Genomic DNA, 16,627 nt, shown 5'->3' with positions numbered 1-16,627 from the left:
GGGACATTGCAATTTACTTCATATCAACTCAATCGAAACAAAAAAATATAAAACCATAAACCCCAAAGTATTACTTACTTCGAATAAAGTATGCGTTTTTTATTAATCAAATACTCCAATGTATCATACAAATGATAGATTTTAAGGGAAACGATTTTGTTCTGTACCCATTATAAGCATTCCCAAGTCTAATGAAAAATTATAAATACCTAAATCACAATATTTGTGTTTTTATATATTAGGTAAAGTACGAGAAATTTATGTGTAAGATCTGTTTCAATATCATACACAAGAACAAAACAATCAATAAAATAGGTTTATTATTACATAAATCCATAAACAAAATCAATATTTAAAAAAAAAAAACGAAAGAACTCCATAATCATTGAATCCCTTAAATCATGGAATCCCGTAACGGTCGAGTAGAGAGAGAAACGAAGTGAATCTGTAAATTGATTTTCTTTCCCGAACGTTGCTGCATTGAATCCCTTAAATCACTCCCAATCATTTCACAAATTCTCCATTTAGCTCTCACGTATTAAATATGTTGTTTTTTCTACAAAGGACATGTAGGGTATAACTATTTTAAAGTATGGATACTTCGGTCGTTTTATCAAAAGGACTAAATATCTAGGATTTGAGAAGATTGGATTATATTTTTGTTTCAAATATTTTTTTGGTCTATATACCCATGGACTCTTTTTTTTTTGGATTTTTGAGTCAACAGTCCAAAATCTGGGGGGTAAACCCAAAAAAAATCCACTCTTGCCCAAAAATTAGTTGCAGGTCCAAATGTCAGTTTTTTTTAATTCCCCTCTTGCCCTTGGACGGGACATGCTGACGTTTTCTTGAAAAAAAAAATGTCTGGTAAATAAAATAATTTACCAGTACACGAAAAATTCAAAGTTTTGAAATTTTCAAAAATTTTTTGAAATTTTGAAATTTTCAAACGAAATTTCAAATTCCCGCCCAGCAAACCATCTCTTCTCGGTAAATAAAATAATTTCCTGTACACAAAAAATTCCAATTTTCAAATTTTTTTGAAATTTTCAAACGAAATTTTTTTTCCGAAATTTTCAAACGAAATTTCAAATTCCCGGCCAAAATTTCAAATTTTTTTGAAAAAAATTCCCGGGCAAGTTTTGAAATTTTTTTGAAAATTTTAAATTCCCGCCCAGCAAAAGTGTCTAGTACAGAAAAAAATTTCCAGTAAATAAAAAAATTTCCCAGTCACAAATTTTTTTTTTCGAAGTTTTGAAATTTTCAAACGAAATTTCAAATTCCCGCCCAAATTTTCAAATTTTTTTACGAAATTTCAAATTCCCGCCCAGCAAAAATGTCTAGTACAGAAAAAAATTTTCAGTAAATAAAATAATTTACCAAAAAAAATTGCGTTTCCCGGGAATTTTTCAGTGGCTGTTCCGTAATTTTCTGAACAGTACACATTCTGATGGACGGGTTGTCAGATTATTTTTCAGAAAAAAAATTGTTTCCCGAGAATTTTCGATGGCAATTTTGTAATTTTCGATGGCATGAACGGTAAATACTTTATTTTCTAAGGGCCCTTTACGTAATTTTGACCCCCCAAACTGACACATTGGACCTCCTTTACATTTTTAGGCAATTTTGGGTGGGATTTTCATTTTGGCCCCTTTTTTGGACCAATGACCCAACCCCTCTTTTTTTTTTTTTTTTTTAGGAAAAGAAGCCATTAGCAAACTGGTCACGAAGAAGAACCAAATTACCAACTATAATGACGTAGACAATCTTGTCTTCACACGTGGACATAGAGATAAATGAACACGTGCAACGTCAGAAAGAGATAGGCCTGATTCTTCCGGGAACTATAAAATTACTCAGAAGAAAACTGTCAACGGAGAGAGAGAAAGAAAGAAATGGCTGCCTCTTCTTCATCTTCTTCATCCAGTTTAAGTACCTTCCCTCCAAAACTTCCCTCTTCAACTACAAATTACCCAAATTCTTCAAACCCTAATAACAATCCATCAAAATTTAACCCCCAAATCACCAATAGTGATTTTAATTCTGACCCGCCATTACCCTCCTCACCATCTCTTAAGCTCAAATCCAGCGTCCAATTGAATCGGTGGTCTAGAACTCGTGCTTTGCGATCTAATCGCAGATTCAAAAACCCGGATCAACCCACCACCGTCACCACCGCCGGCATGAATTCCCTAATTGACCAAAAAACGGATCATAATAACAAGAGTAATTCGGACAACAGTGAAGATGAAAGAGAAAGAAAGACAGAGGAAAAGTCAATTTACATGGTATCTGATGGAACTGGTTGGACTGCTGAGCATTACGTTGGTGCTGCTCTAGGTCAATTCGAGCATTGTTTGCGTGATCGTGGATGCTCTCTTAATACCCACATCTTTTCAGGGGTAAAAAATCTCACTTTTCTTGTTTCCAATTAATTCAAAAAAAAGATAGCTATTACATTTCAGAATGTTTGTTTTTGTCTGGTGGGTAATGTCTTATATTTATGGGACTTGTAATGTCTAACTCGTCTGAATAACTGATTCAAGCTAATTATGGGCCCAATTGGATCTAATTCTGAGTCCGATTCAGACCAGACGGGTCCGATTCAGACCAGACGGGTCCGATTCAGACCAGGCGAGTCCGATTCAGACCAGACGTGTCCGATTCAGACCAGACGTGTCCGATTCAGACCAGACGAGTCCGATTCAGACCAGACGAGTCCGATTCAGACCAGACGAGTCCGATTCAGACCAGACGAGTCCGATTCAGACCAGACGAGTCCGATTCAAACAATGAAGAAAAAACAAACACCACCCACTTGCTCTGTTTGGATTGAGGACCAAAATTGGTGTTGATAATTGAGATTATTATTGAAATGGAGTTTCCCCTAATAATACGAATTTAGATTGGTGATACGGAACGATTACTGGAAATCATAAAACAAGCTGCGAAAGAGGGTGCGATGCTTGTTTATACTCTAGCTGACCCTACTATGGCAGACTCGGCTAAACAAGCTTGTGAAATGTGGGGTGTTCCATCGACCGATATACTTAGCCCAATAACAGAGGCTATCTCGGCCCATCTCGGTGTTTCACCCTCTGGCATTCCTCGAGGAGCTCCCGGTCGACATGTTACCCTAAGTGAAGATTACTTCCGTCGAATTGAAGCTATTGAGTTCACTATTAAGCAAGATGACGGAGCTCTACCTCAAAACTTGCATAAGGCTGACATTATTCTTGCTGGAGTATCTCGGACGGGGAAGACCCCATTGTCGATATATTTATCGCAAAAGGGATATAAAGTAGCAAACGTTCCAATCGTGATGGGTGTAGAGTTGCCGAAGACATTGTTTGAGGTAGACGTTCGGAAGATCTTTGGTTTGACAATTAACCCTATAGTCTTGCAAGCAATAAGAACAACAAGAGCTAAGACTCTAGGTTTAGGTGATGGAATGAAGACCAACTATTCTGAGATGGATTATGTTAGATCAGAGTTGGATCATGCTTGTCGGATTTTTGCAGAAAATCCTTCTTGGCCAGTTATTGGTAAGTAATATATGATTAGATATTTTAATTTAGTTTCAATCGACATCTTTATGTACTATTTATCATCAAAATCGATATTACAGAGTAGTTGGGATCAACCAATCCACCTGAGTAATTCATGGATTGGATTGGGTTCGGGTAGCCCGATCATTCCAAGTCTGAGCCCCTGATTTATTAGTGACTACTCAAACGAGTTACTCGGCTCGGACAGCCTCGGGCCAATTCCGAGCCGATCTGCCCCGACTGCTTAGTGACTGTATCTTTGTTCTTTTTTTCTTAGATATGACAGGAAAAGCCATTGAAGAAACTGCAGCAGTTCTATTGAGGCTTTTTCATGAACAGAAGCAAAACTGCTCAGTGCCGCGAATCTCAAAACGTTACTAAAAAAGTAAGTTTGTACTTCGTTACATTAGGTTTTTGCACCGTCAGTTTGCGGATTTTGCTATTTGTTAGTTTTGTATATCGATAAACATTTTGAGGAAATAAGATTAGGTCATAAAATCTATTTCTCTGCTACAATACAAGGGTAAGTTCCATAGCTTTTCTGTTCAAACTCACAAAATCACAAGACAAGATAGCTAAGAATCAAAGGAAAACTCGAAGCATAAAAGATTTGAACATTTAATGAATAGTACGCCATTTAAAATCAAACCTTAAAGTGCATACATAATAAGCATAGTACTAAAAGAGAAGAGATAAACAAATAGTGTCGGTTCTTTCTTCTAAGTCAGATCTGAAATCTGACTCTTCTGAATGGCTGATCTTGCGATTCAAATTGAGACAAGGAAAAAAGAAACAATACCTAAAGGTAATAAAAGAGATAGTCTAACATATAAAGAGAAAGAGAAAGTAGTATTAGAATAATTTGAATCACCAATCGGATGGAATCGTTGGATCAAGCTGTTTGTAGAGTTGAAGATAGATCTCATAAAGTACTCGATCTTTAGCACCTGATCGATGCTTCGAATTATGTTCACAAAAATACTTCAACTGATCAAGCGTACAACAACCAAGCATCTGACCTAAGAGTAAAAACAACCAATTAATGAACTTCTCATCAGAAGGTATTACTGGTTTCATCAGACCACATTTTGGTCCTTCACAATTTGTGCAGATTGTATATTCAGGATGCATCCATCTCTTTGGTGCTCTTTTATATAAATATTGTCTGTTATTACGAATAAAAAAATCGATTTCTCTGAACGTAGTCTCTAGATCAAACTCTAAAGTTCTCCGATATTCACATTTCTTGCATTGAACTTCTCCCGTTATCGTTCTTATATTTCTCGATAAAAGAGACATAAGACTATCGACTTTAGCATGACGATTACTTGCCCACGGATACGGAGGTTCTATAACTTCGTCTATCGTTGTGTTTCTATTACGAATTCGAGATCTACTAGGTGGTGGTTCTATAACTTCGTCTATTGTGTTTCTATTACGAATTGGAGATCTACTAGGTGGTGGTGGTGGTGGTGGTGGTGATGGTGGTGATAGGTTTAGGTCTAATTGTGGATTTGGAGAAGGAGAAGACATTATTCAAGTAGAACCGGAAGATTGTCAAAGTGAATGGGTTTCTTGTCTATTTCTTCTTTATCTAAAATTGATTTATAGGTTGAAAAATCAAGTTCGGATTATTTCAAATTCTGGGAAGGCAGATTTTTTAGGGTTTTAGTTAAGATTTTCCTCCAACTAATTTTCAAAATTTGAAATTTGTATGCTATGTTACTTTTAAGGTTAGTTATAGTTAGTGTTATATTGGTCGTTTTTCCCATAAACTAGATCTATTTTCCGATACAAAAGTAACAAATTATCTACTGTTTTCTAATTGACTTATTTGACATGTAGGATGACATAAATCATATGTGGCTTGTCAAGGAGCCACATAATATTTCTGTCCAAGAATTTGTGCCTAGCTTTTCTTGCGGCCTAACGTTTTTAATACATATATGTAAGAATTAGTGATACCTCAACCGAGTTACTCGGCTGAGACGGACGGCTTCCGGTCAATTCAGAGCCGATCTGCCCCCGACTGCTTAGTGACCACATCGCTGTTTTGTTTCTTAAATATGACGCCCGACTGTTTAGCGACCATATTGCTGTCTTGTTTCTTAGATATGACGCAATTCTAATGAGGTGTTTTCATGAACAGTAGCAAAACTGCTTAATGCCTCGCATCTCAAAACGATACTAAAAAGTAAGTTTCTATTTCGTTACGTTAAATTTTGCACCGTTGGTTTTAGCATTTTGCAATAGATTGTTTCTTAGTTTTCTTGATATCCATAAACATTTTGAGGAAATAAAAGGGTAAGCTCCATACAAATTCATTTATATGCATTCAAGTTAGGATTAAAAGGCTAGATTAGGTCATGGATTTGTATATGTGCTATAATAAAAGGGTAAGCTCCATAAAACTGTTTTTGTTAATAACTTGAGAAGATAAAATAGCTAAAAATAAAAAACACAAAAGAACAAACAAAGACACATAACTTAATTGAACATTTAACCAATAGTACACCATTCGAAATAAATAAGGAGAGTACTAAAAGAGAAGAGATAAAATAATGCTTAATCTTAATCTATGTACCAACGATGGTCTCGAGTCGGACTTTAGAATATTTGTTCTTGTTTGACTAGTTGAGTGACTTATTTGGGCTGATCTTGTATCCATATTGAGTAAGACACAACCTTACCTAAAACCAAGAAAAGGGATATCTAAATAGATAGAGAGAAAGAAATTAAAACTAGGAAAATGTGAATCACCGATCGAATGGACCGGTGGGATCAAGCTGTTTGCAAAGACGAAGATAGGTTTCATAAAGTAGTCGATCTTTAGCCCCTGTCCGATGCATCGAATTATGCTTACAAAAATACTTCAACTGGTTAATAGTACAAGAACCAAGCATCTGACCTAAGAGTAAAAACAACCAATTAATCGACTTTTTATCGGATGGTAGTACAGGTTTCATCAACCCACCTGGTCGTTCACAATTTGTGCAAATAGTAAATTGAGGACGCATCCATATCTCTGGTGCTCTTTCGCATAAATCTTCTTTGTTAATGCAAATAAAAGAACCGATTTCTCTGAACTTACTCTCTAGATCAAATTCTAACATTCTTCGATACTCACATTTCTGACATTGAACTTGTCCTGTTATCGTTCTTATATTTCTCGACAAAAGAGACTGAAGACTTTCAACTTTAGCACGATGATTACTTGCCCATGGATATGGAGGTTGTATAAATCCATTTATTGCTCCAGTACGAATTCGAGATCTTCTGGGTGGTGGTGGTGGCTGTGGTGCTGGGGGCGCAAGGTTTAGGTCTAAATGTATTGGAGGAGCCATTATTGAAATAGAACAGGAAAGATTGTCTAAGTAAATGAGTTTTGTTCTTGTCTATTTCTTCTTTCTCTTAATTGATTTATAGGTTGAGAAATCAAGTTTGATTAATTCAAATTTTGTGAGGGGAGATATTTTAGGCTTTAAGTTAAGATTTTAATCTGACTGATCTTGAATTTTGAAATTTTTATGGAATTTGTATTACTTGTTAGGCTCTTCGATTGACTAATTTTGGTGACAGTTATACTGACCCTTTTTTTCAGCTAATTTTATTCTTTTTTACATTATCATGCTATTTAAAAAACGTTTTTGTTTACTGTTATATTGCTCGTTTTTTCCCTTATATATTTTCCCATAAAACTAGATGTATTTTCCGGTTCAAAATAACAAATTATCTACTGTTTTGTATTTAAATACAATAGAAGAAAAACTGACTTTAGACAATAGACATCCCCATTCTCAAAAAAGAAACTCATATATGCAAAGATTACACCCAAAAAACGAAAATAAAGTAAACAATAGAGTGAAGAAAAAAAAAAGTGGGTGGGTTGGTTAACTTTTTCGATGCGAAACCAGATGGTGAGCCATGTCGACGACATTTCGAAAGAAACCCTAGTTCGAGTAATGAGTATTACTACTTAGCTTCTAAATATTCAACATGGATCATGAAGGATGAACAAAGTGAGTATTATCAAATTTGGAAATTCACTTTCACTAGTTGTTGTTTGGACTTGATTGGGAAAACTTTGAGTCATGAATAATCCATAGAAGCCCCACCATTATTATTGACCTTCCCAATTGAAAGTGTAAAGTATATCAATATTATTGTCCCCATGCTTGACCTACATATATCAAACCAAAACAATCTTAGTTACTTGGTATGTTTCCACATGTTTTAGCAACCCTAGGATTAATAATCCCAGAGTTATGTTTACTACAATATGAAACATTGTAATCAAGGCAAATTTAACTCATGATGTACTCAAAAGAACAAAGTGTGAGCTACCTTTTCTTAGAAAGGGTTAGCGATCTTTTCTTCGTTGAGTGACATAAATAATCTAAGTGTACGAATAAATATTTTCTTCTTTTGTTTTGTGCAAGTTAAGTATAATAGTCACATCCTCTTTAACAAAAAAAAAAGTATAATAGTCACTTCCTATTATATTTACATAATTACGCTAACTGAAAAGCCCGTTTATTAGTACACTCAGAACACTCGTAACTTTTCTTATAGATTTTGACATTGTTTTTCTCGTTTTCTCACTTTTTTTCCAAATGGCTTGACAGTTGGAGTGTAAGACTGTCGAGCCGTGATAAGACCTATTTACAGATGGGTGAGAATAATCTTAACGGGTCCTATAAACATAACAACGGTGATAGAGCAAAAGAAATCCGAGGCAGGTTCGGATGAGAATTCCAAATCAACAAAAGGATTCACTTTACTTACGACACAAATCAAGAGGACATTGACATATCAACTCACAATGGTTGATTTGGAAGTCACTCTCCAATTTGATTACGATTTCTTTTGCTATAACATAATTGTTTGTCATTGTCCACCTAATCTACGACCGACTAACTAAAATCCAAATCAACCTAGTGAGATGAGTAATTGGGATTGCAACCTAATAAAGGTCAAAACTCTAAATATAGAAACCACAAAATGAATTAGTTATTATACTTACAAGGTGGCAAAGATGAAAAGAATGCGTCTAGGGTCCATAAACCAATTAGTTGTTGATGAGGAGGATCGTTGCCTTGTTGAATATGACCTCTTCCACCTACTAGTAGGATTACTTTCGGCTCCATTGATCGTGACCGTTGGTTGCCCTTTCTTCTTGTTGTTATTGTTGATATTCTCATTAATGGGTCCCATACCATTACCACCAACCACCATTACTAGAGGAAGTTGATGAATATTCTTTAATGTATTTTCTACCATCAAAGTTCCTCCTGCAAAATAATTCATTTGTTTCTTTCAGATTTATGTTTACTTGCACCTATTATAAACTATATTTGAAATTTTGAGGGCCATCGTGAAAATAAGATTATAAAAAATGAAATAAAGAAGATCCTTAAAATAAAAAGTTCGATGTGTGCTGACCAAACAGAAAAATAGTTTATATAACGATCTTACATCATTGTATCTGCCCACTTCTTTTTTATATGTGGAAATATTCTAGATATAGCTAAAATTGTTTATTATAATTTTTTTCAATTTTAGTACAAAGAGAGCTAAGATAAATTACAAAAATGTATACATGGGGCATGGTGCTTCTTTTTGCCTTTTTAGTCTCTCAAATGTCATGTTTGGTCTTAAAACAACTAATTAGTGTAAGAAATTGGATTAACTCCCTGTAGGAGAATTCTTGTCTTAAACCAAATTCCAAATTCACCACGATTAAGGATTTAGAGGGCAGGGCGTGCAACTAACCGAGCAAGCAGTTGTTAAGTCATTCATATTGCTGAAGTGTATTAAATAGAAATTACTTGTCGATTCTCGATCGCAGAAAAGTCCAAAATGCCCTTAAAAGAACAAGCAACAAAAAGGTCATGGTTAGGGTACCTTTAGGTGAGAACTCATCTCCAACACCATCCCCATCACCACCCCCACCACCACCATGAGTAGAGTCCTTTTGATGGGTAGGCTTCCCACGCTGCTGTGATGAAACTTTTCTAGAAACACTTCTCTGAAACTAAAAGTAGAAACCCCAAAATCAAACATTAATCAAAATCAAATAAAGTAAAACCAAACCTCAAATCAACATCAAAATTCCACCCACACTTGAACTCAATTCCCCATTTTTGTAAAGATTTGAATTCAAGTGATCAAAGATTGGTTATTTGACTGATTTCTAATCTTGAAGATCATCAAAACAAATAAAAAAAAATGAAGATATCTTACATTATTTCTTGAATTTGTAGTTGTATTTGTAGAAGAAGAAGCATCTCTCTCTGTACCAGTTTGGATGGTGGTATAAGATGATGACAAAGTTTCTATATCAATAATAACAAAACTATCAGAATTTCCATTGATTTTATTGGGACTACCTCCTTCGTCTTGATCAGAACAGTTCACAATTTTCTGGGTATCCATTTTTGGAATCAACCCAAGTTCAGTAGAAGATCAGAAAACCCACAGATGTTAAATTTTCTAGAATTTTACCTGCAAAAAACCCAAACAAGATAAGTTGATGAGAGAGAGAGAGAATGATCTGAATTGGGGAATTTAAACAACAAAAGCAATAAATATGAACAAACCCAAATCTCAATAGAACAGTATTTAATGTTTTAATTGATTGATAAGAAAATCCCCACAACTTCTTTACCAACTTTTCTTTTGTTTTGGGTTGTCATCTCTACTTTTAGAGAGAGAGAGAGAGTTGTAGCTAGAGAGAGAGAGAGTTGAGCTATGGGTACATGAAAGAAACTAAAAAGTCAGAAGAAAACAAAAGATTTCTTGTTTGGATGCTTTCAAATTAAACTCACCTTATTGTAGTAGTTGAAATCAAGTTTTCAAGTCTTCAAAACTTTGAAACATATCTAGAAACTAGATTAAGATTGGAATTAATTGATTAGAACTTTAGGGAAGATAAAGAAGTGATTTAACACCATAAGAAGAAGTGGGTATATTAAAATCATCAAGAATGAAGAACCCAACAACAACAACATGAGAGAGAAAGAAAACAGAGAGAGAGAGGAAGAGAAGAAACCCTGGCAAAAATTAGTAAATCAAATTTCTTTAGGTTGGTTGAGCTGTTTATGTCAGATGAAGAAATGAAAACATTATTCTTCTTAACACAATTGGTGGGGTAGTTGTTGATCTAACAATAACTTGAGTACTAAACTAAAGTATGGAACTAGTAAGGGTTTCTAAATTACCCCCTCACCCTAGTTGGTAATTGAGTTTACACCCTCAAACTAACATATTTCGTTGACATTCTCGTGAACAAAATACTCCTCTATTCAATTACAAAAATGCACTTCATTTGACCAACGCCATCTTTAGGTTCCACCCTTCTTAGCCATCTTCTCTAATCCTCGCCACAAATAGTTTCGCCTTAGCGAAATCCCAACGATGGGCCTCAATCTTTGAGTCCACCTCGCACAAAAATTCAGAAACACAACTCACCTCAATCATCTCTATTGTTTTTAGGGAGAAAGAAGCAGGAACAAAGGTATTTTGGTCTTAAAGTTGACCTCAAAATTGCAATGCCAACGATAAGTTCAATTTACCAAATATTAATAAAGTAAACTCAATTATCAAGTAGTGTCAAGGGGTAAGGCCGATAAACCCAATTAGTAATTAGAATGTCTGCCATTATGTCTGAAGAAAATGCGACCGTTAACTTGATTAACATTAAGTTATCGAGCTTCAAATAACTTCCTTCAAACACAGTGTCCATGGGAACCTAAGCGGAAGGTTGAAGAAGGTAGTCCCAAATAGTAGTCATTTGAGGGGCAAACCCAATTGCAAATTAGTGTGAGAGGGCTTCCGTCAAAAACTCAAGTTGGTAAATTAGAAGTCAAATATCTGGCCGTTAGATGTTAAGAAAATGCAAGTTGTGACCGTTGACCTTGATTCACATGAAGTTATTGAGATTCCAGTTTCTCGTGTATCGAGGATGAGGGGGAACGTACGGTGAGAGATTATATTCTCTGAATGAAGAATGTGATTGGTAGAGACAGGTGTAGGAAAATTGATATATCCGCTTTACATTAGGGGTGGGAATCGGTCCGGACGGGCGGGAAACGGACACTAACTCAACCGGTCCGGGCGGAACGGACACGAGTCCTAAGTGTCCACTCGGACATCCGGACAAAACGGGCGGACATTTCGGATTTTTCTCCAACAAAGTGCCCGTCCATGACCGTTTTGATAGTCGGACAAACCGGGTATCGGTCGGGCGGACACCGGTCACTAATGAACAAAGAAAGAAACTTTTATTCGAAATTTAAAATGTTTAGTCGCTAAATACAACTTTCTAAAACTCCCACTTTACAATTCTAAAAAGTAAATGAATTCAAAATCGCAAGATAAGTATTGAGATTTCTCATGGATTATGATCGGTTTCTATGCTTCTTCTCATGGATTACGACCGGTTTATTGTGGATTCTCGGGTTATTGATGAGATACTGAGATTTTGGAGGAAATAGAGACTAGAGAAGTAGAACGACGAAGACAAAATTAAGAAAAGTGATTTCTAGGGTTATTTATTTTTACTCTTGAAATCTAATGGTTGTAGCTAACTCTACAAATCTAAGGGCTTAAAATCAATCATATAGGCGGGCGGGTATAACGAGTAGGATAAACGGACGGGTGTGGACGGGTTCGGTCGGGCAGACAATATAAGCGGGTGGACTCGGTCGGACCACCGGGTAAAGACCTATGCCCGCGTCCGTCCGCTTAAGATCTTTCGGTCGGGCGGGTACGGACCGATTCGGGCATCGGACGGTCACGGACCCTTCGGACTCGGACGGTCGTGGGTGGGTTCCGGGTTACCGGGCCAAAATCCCACCCCTACTTTACATGCATTGGCTCTTTATCTGCAACTCTTTTTCTTTGGCGTTGAACACTAAAACCAAATGACAAAATGTTAGTATTTCATGTGAATACTTAAGACATGCTTCATGTGAACACTTTAGGACGTGTTTGGGGTACCAAAGAATGCCAATACAACATTTGGTAATGTAATTGTTAGTAATTGGAATACCATATTTTCATGTCTTATTTGGTCAAGAATAAGAGTTTTTTTTTTAAATCCATCGAGAATAAGAGTTGCGGGTTTGATTTTGATGGTATATTAATAGATTTATGATTTGGCGAGAAAAGGAATTTCAAACATATCCACCGATATCTTTGAATTTTGTTTCCCTATCTCAGAGAGCTTTTTTTGTCGAGTAACGTTATTCAGAAAGTTATTTGTAGTATCTGCATCGCATTTCTCATAGACATGGTATTTAGAGTTTCTCAAAGAGAAACACCACACTTGAAACAACACGACATGACTTCAGTCATTTGTAAGTAAAATGATGAATCATGTTATGCCAGAATTCATTTACATAACTAGAAATGAAATGCAAACTATACGAATCTCATACACAAATTGTAATACATGAAAAACATTCATAATTTGTTTTTTTATGAGAAATCTAGAAACCAACTATATAATTAATCTATTAAAAAAATATCACTATTTTATCTAACTAAAAACGAGTTTTAAAATTATTATATCCTAGCTATAAGTCAACGAAGCCGATTAATGACTTTCTCTATTTGGACAATTTTGTTCCTGTAACGTAGTTCCAAGGGCATATGCATTGAAATTTTCTACATAATTTGTATTTATCTATCTAGATGAAGGAATGTCTATAAAAATGTGAGAAAATGGACCATACCCTCTTGAACGATTAGGGCACGGCATGCAAAAACTTGAGACTTTCAAAATCTGAGGAAATATTTGAGAGGATTCTTTCACTATTCTATAATCTAGCTTTTGCTTTAAGGAGAAGGCAACAATATCCTTTTAGTCCAAGGCTGAAATTTGTTATCCCCCACTACCATTTCCTAATCCAATAGGAAGGAGTAGTGGGGCTGATGAGGTGAGTGAAAAAGTTTGAGAGAGAGAGAAAGAGGGAGAGTGAAATGAGTTGTCTCATCCTTCAATTCCCCCATTATTCCTTTGTAGAACAAAAAGGGAAACTTAAAATGGTAGGAATAAGCTTGAAAGAAACAACTACAACTTGAAATCCCCCAGCTAAAAGCAAAAGTAGGATGAGGAGATGTGTTGCAATTGTTAAATTTGTGCACATTCTATTCAAAATTAATTTGCGAAAGAGTGCAATTTCAATGTTTTTATGGCCAGTAGAGTACCTCATTTTTTTTATTTATTATCATTTTTTTGTACGTGAGACTATTCTCACACATATGCTCGCTTAACAAATGTCTTTTTTTGGGTAATGTGGAATTGTTCTATATCTGATACCACCTTGTTGATTTTGTGACCAAACTCAAAACAAATTAACTATCACGAGAGTACATTTTTGCCTATTAGGTTACTCGATCTTTTTCATGTGAAACTATTAGCTCATTAGGCCATTAACCAACCCGACAAATGCAGAGAATAATTTCAATTATTTTTACTAATTATCTCAACATTTATTTCCCCTTATTGCTTATTATTCCATACTATGATACAAAAATCAAAATTATGGTTGAATCCACCAAAAACTGAAGTTGGCGATAAAATTACGCTTAAATAATCAAAAGAGAAACAAGAGGCGCGATCTGACTGTCCATCTAAATTTTTAGCCTAAACTTTTTACAAATTTATCATTTTTTTGTATTATTTTATCTCAAATTGTATTAATTAGAAGGTCTGCCTCAAGTCCACGGCTGATATGTTGCTAACGTGGTTGTTTAGGCCTTATTCAAGAGAGAATGGTACGATCAATCCCAAAGAACTCTCTTTGAAGTCGTTCGTTGTTGCCACGCTATACGCGGATTTGACTTAGAACATCTCCAACACAAAACTGCGAAAAAACAAAAAAACCTAATTGTCCTATTTGGTCAAGTCTCAACTAAATTCTTTCTGAACCTTTCACTTCATCCATGTTTCCTCCACCTAATTTCACCTTCTCTCCCTTTCACCCTTATTGTTCTCTATTCTATGTCTTCCTCTTCTCTTTTCTCTATTTTCTTCTTCTCTCTTTCGGGCGGAGGGGAGGAGGTGACCCTTCGTTGGAAGGTCTGGTTTGCTCGAAACCCACACCTTCAGAAATCAAAATTTGTTTCGTTTAGAAATTAGATCTTGAAAGTCTGGTTCATTTGAGTCATAGACTTTGACAAAATCAGATATGGAAACCAGACACCAATGAGGATATCAGATAATTTAAATTTTAGTTCTTAATGGTCGGTGTTGCGGGAAAATAAAGAAACTTTCTTGGGTGTGAAGTTTTGGGTGGAAACAAAAAAAATTAGAACTTTTTTGTTTCCCTCAAACAACCAAATCTTTATACTTTTTAATTTCTTCTTCCTTTCACCTACCACTACCATCTCCGGCGACTTGCACCATTTCCGGTGACTTCCATCAAATCTGGCGACATTTTTTTTCTCCTCTCCAGCGAACGGGAGGAACCCCTTCGCCGGAGCTCTGGTTTCCAGACGAGATCTGGTTTGAAGAAACCAGATCTCGTCTGTTTTGCAACTAGACGAGCTCTGGTGAAGGGGCTCCTCCCCTTCGCCGGAGACAGAGAGAAAAAGAGAAGAGAGAGAAAAAGAGAAGAGAGAGAAGAAAGAGAAACAGAAGAGAGAGAAAAATGAGAAACAGAAGAGAGAGAAAAGAGAGTAGAAGAGAGTAGAAGATGATGAAGTCGCCCGCCGTCGCCGGCAACATTCGGCCGACGACTTTCTGCCGATGACTTATGAGGTGCGTTTGGTTCGAGTTTTTTTGGTTTTCCACCGTCTTCCCCGAAATTTTTTCTGCTTTCCCCAAAACGGCGGAATTTGACTTTTGTTTTAATCTTCGCCAACTTTCATCTTTTAAACTTTAATATTCTATTTATTTAAAGTTTCAGAACTTTCATCTTTCAAAACTTTCACGTTCCACAACCTTGAAGTTCTATAGTAATATTTTTGTTTTAGATCTCTAAAAAGTTTAGAGAACTTTGAAGTTTTAGGATTTTTAAAGTTCTAGTATAGGATTGATTCTGTTTTGACCCTTAATTTGTGACCAACTCGTTGTTTAAGCCCTACAAGTATCCGGCGGTTCCTCTCAGTCTCCAAGTTGAAGATCTTAATTAACAGAGATCCTGTCTTGCCTGATTACATAACCCCAGCTTGGCCCAAGTTTGTAAGTGGCCATGCCAGTTTGCCACATCTGTCCTCCTTGGGGACAGATGGAGAGTCAACTCATGTGCAGGATATTAGATGGTAACATAGAAGTGATGAACGGTTTCCTTGGACTTAAATTTAATTAGTATATTAGATGGTAATTATTAATCAAATAATCACCTATTTTGTGTTAATTAAATTGAATAATGTCAGGTTAGTAGAGCCCCACATGCCACAGGTATATATCCTAATTTGGTTGGCAATTGGTTGGTTACAATCATTATTTCAGTAGTCAATCTCAGCATCATAGGCTAGGCTAGGACGCCCACCTCACTTTGGTGTCCTTGGGCTCTGGTGCCAAGTCCAAAGGTCTTCCATAATAATTTTTTTTACATGGGATAAAGGAGCTTTTTCTGCGTACATGCTTTACCAATAATTCGTTAGAGTTTGAGATTTACGTTCGCACTTTTCCACGAGCCTTCTCTAAGAACATTTTAGGTGGCTCCTCGAGCCTTCTGTAAGGACAATTCTTGTACATGAGGCTTGATTGTTGGGTTATCAAAAGTGGTTGCAGAAGCGAGGACGACTCGTCTCTGAACGCAGAGTAATTTAATAGTCCTATATCGCATACATGTAACACATGCTAAAGTTAAGTGAGTGTTATATCTCAATAAACTTCAAAGAATGACATACGTCTAGTTTCACCAACCAAAAAGTAGAATAATTCAAAAGTGGAAACCCAATCCAATCAAGCCCAGCCCAGCAAAAACATTGTACCACCATTGGGTTTACTTAGCTTAGGATGATCCAAACCCAACAAAACATTTTTCTTAGTGTTGGAAGGCAGCCCAAGATACAACAATTTATTATCACAATTTTGAAATTAAACAAATTCAAATACAAAAAAA

At 35.9% G+C, this 16,627-nt stretch overlaps 3 protein-coding genes across 11 annotated transcripts; 1 reads left to right on the top strand and 2 right to left on the bottom strand.

Moving 5' to 3' along the window:
• Positions 1-1,829: 1,829 nt before the first annotated feature.
• Positions 1,830-7,099, top strand: LOC147560377 (pyruvate, phosphate dikinase regulatory protein 2-like). Of its 6 annotated transcripts, none has more exons than XM_086662555.1 (5): positions 1,830-2,402; positions 2,906-3,545; positions 3,826-3,933; positions 5,701-5,742; positions 6,728-7,099. In XM_086662555.1, the coding sequence occupies exons 1-3, from the start codon at positions 1,896-1,898 to the stop codon at positions 3,927-3,929; spliced, it is 1,251 nt and encodes a 416-aa protein (XP_086518681.1). In that variant the 5' UTR covers positions 1,830-1,895; the 3' UTR covers positions 3,930-3,933; positions 5,701-5,742; positions 6,728-7,099. The 6 variants fall into 6 exon arrangements, with proteins under 6 accessions (XP_086518681.1, XP_086518678.1, XP_086518679.1 ...); XM_086662552.1 differs by having other exon boundaries at positions 5,698-5,742; XM_086662553.1 differs by having other exon boundaries at positions 5,698-5,742; positions 6,508-7,099.
• LOC147560378 (uncharacterized) lies at positions 6,018-6,935 on the bottom strand. Its single transcript, XM_086662561.1, has one exon. It carries the CDS (start codon positions 6,890-6,892, stop codon positions 6,305-6,307), a length of 588 nt encoding a protein of 195 aa, XP_086518687.1. The 5' UTR covers positions 6,893-6,935; the 3' UTR covers positions 6,018-6,304.
• Positions 7,100-7,233: 134 nt separating the features above from the next.
• On the bottom strand, positions 7,234-10,688 carry LOC147560376 (uncharacterized). 4 transcript variants are annotated; one of them, XM_086662559.1, is made up of 6 exons: positions 10,376-10,653; positions 9,938-10,052; positions 9,792-9,841; positions 9,453-9,582; positions 8,572-8,839; positions 7,234-7,728 (listed from the first exon to the last, which is right to left on the bottom strand). In XM_086662559.1, the coding sequence occupies exons 2-6, from the start codon at positions 9,981-9,983 to the stop codon at positions 7,638-7,640; spliced, it is 585 nt and encodes a 194-aa protein (XP_086518685.1). In that variant the 5' UTR covers positions 9,984-10,052; positions 10,376-10,653; the 3' UTR covers positions 7,234-7,637. The 4 variants fall into 4 exon arrangements, with proteins under 4 accessions (XP_086518685.1, XP_086518686.1, XP_086518683.1 ...); XM_086662560.1 differs by lacking the exon at positions 10,376-10,653 and adding an exon at positions 10,148-10,269; XM_086662557.1 differs by having other exon boundaries at positions 9,792-10,052; positions 10,376-10,688.
• Between the last annotated feature and the right edge of the window lie 5,939 nt (positions 10,689-16,627).

This window comes from Eschscholzia californica, unplaced genomic scaffold (genome assembly GCF_041429995.1).
Source record: "Eschscholzia californica isolate CP2 unplaced genomic scaffold, dmEscCali1.0.p SCAF_2, whole genome shotgun sequence".
NCBI classification, from domain to species: Eukaryota; Viridiplantae; Streptophyta; class Magnoliopsida; order Ranunculales; family Papaveraceae; genus Eschscholzia; species Eschscholzia californica.
The sequence above is the reverse complement of the archived record's forward strand: the minus strand, read 5'-3'. Positions and strand labels throughout refer to the sequence as shown.

Excerpts from the sequence above, each read along its gene's own strand:
- LOC147560378 (XM_086662561.1), bottom strand. The coding sequence starts at position 6,892 with ATGGCTCCTCCAATACATTTAGACCTAAACCTTGCGCCCCCAGCACCA.
- LOC147560376 (XM_086662557.1), bottom strand. The coding sequence starts at position 9,983 with ATGGATACCCAGAAAATTGTGAACTGTTCTGATCAAGACGAAGGAGGT. Across the intron at positions 8,840-9,452 it reads AGATGAGTTCTCACCTAAAG|GAGGAACTTTGATGGTAGAA; the intron begins GTACCCTAACCA and ends ATTATTTTGCAG. Across the intron at positions 7,729-8,571 it reads CTTTTCATCTTTGCCACCTT|GTCAAGCATGGGGACAATAA; the intron begins GTAAGTATAATA and ends TGATATATGTAG.
- LOC147560377 (XM_086662556.1), top strand. The coding sequence starts at position 1,896 with ATGGCTGCCTCTTCTTCATCTTCTTCATCCAGTTTAAGTACCTTCCCT. Across the intron at positions 2,403-2,905 it reads ATACCCACATCTTTTCAGGG|ATTGGTGATACGGAACGATT; the intron begins GTAAAAAATCTC and ends ATACGAATTTAG. Across the intron at positions 3,546-3,825 it reads TCCTTCTTGGCCAGTTATTG|ATATGACAGGAAAAGCCATT; the intron begins GTAAGTAATATA and ends TTTTTTTCTTAG.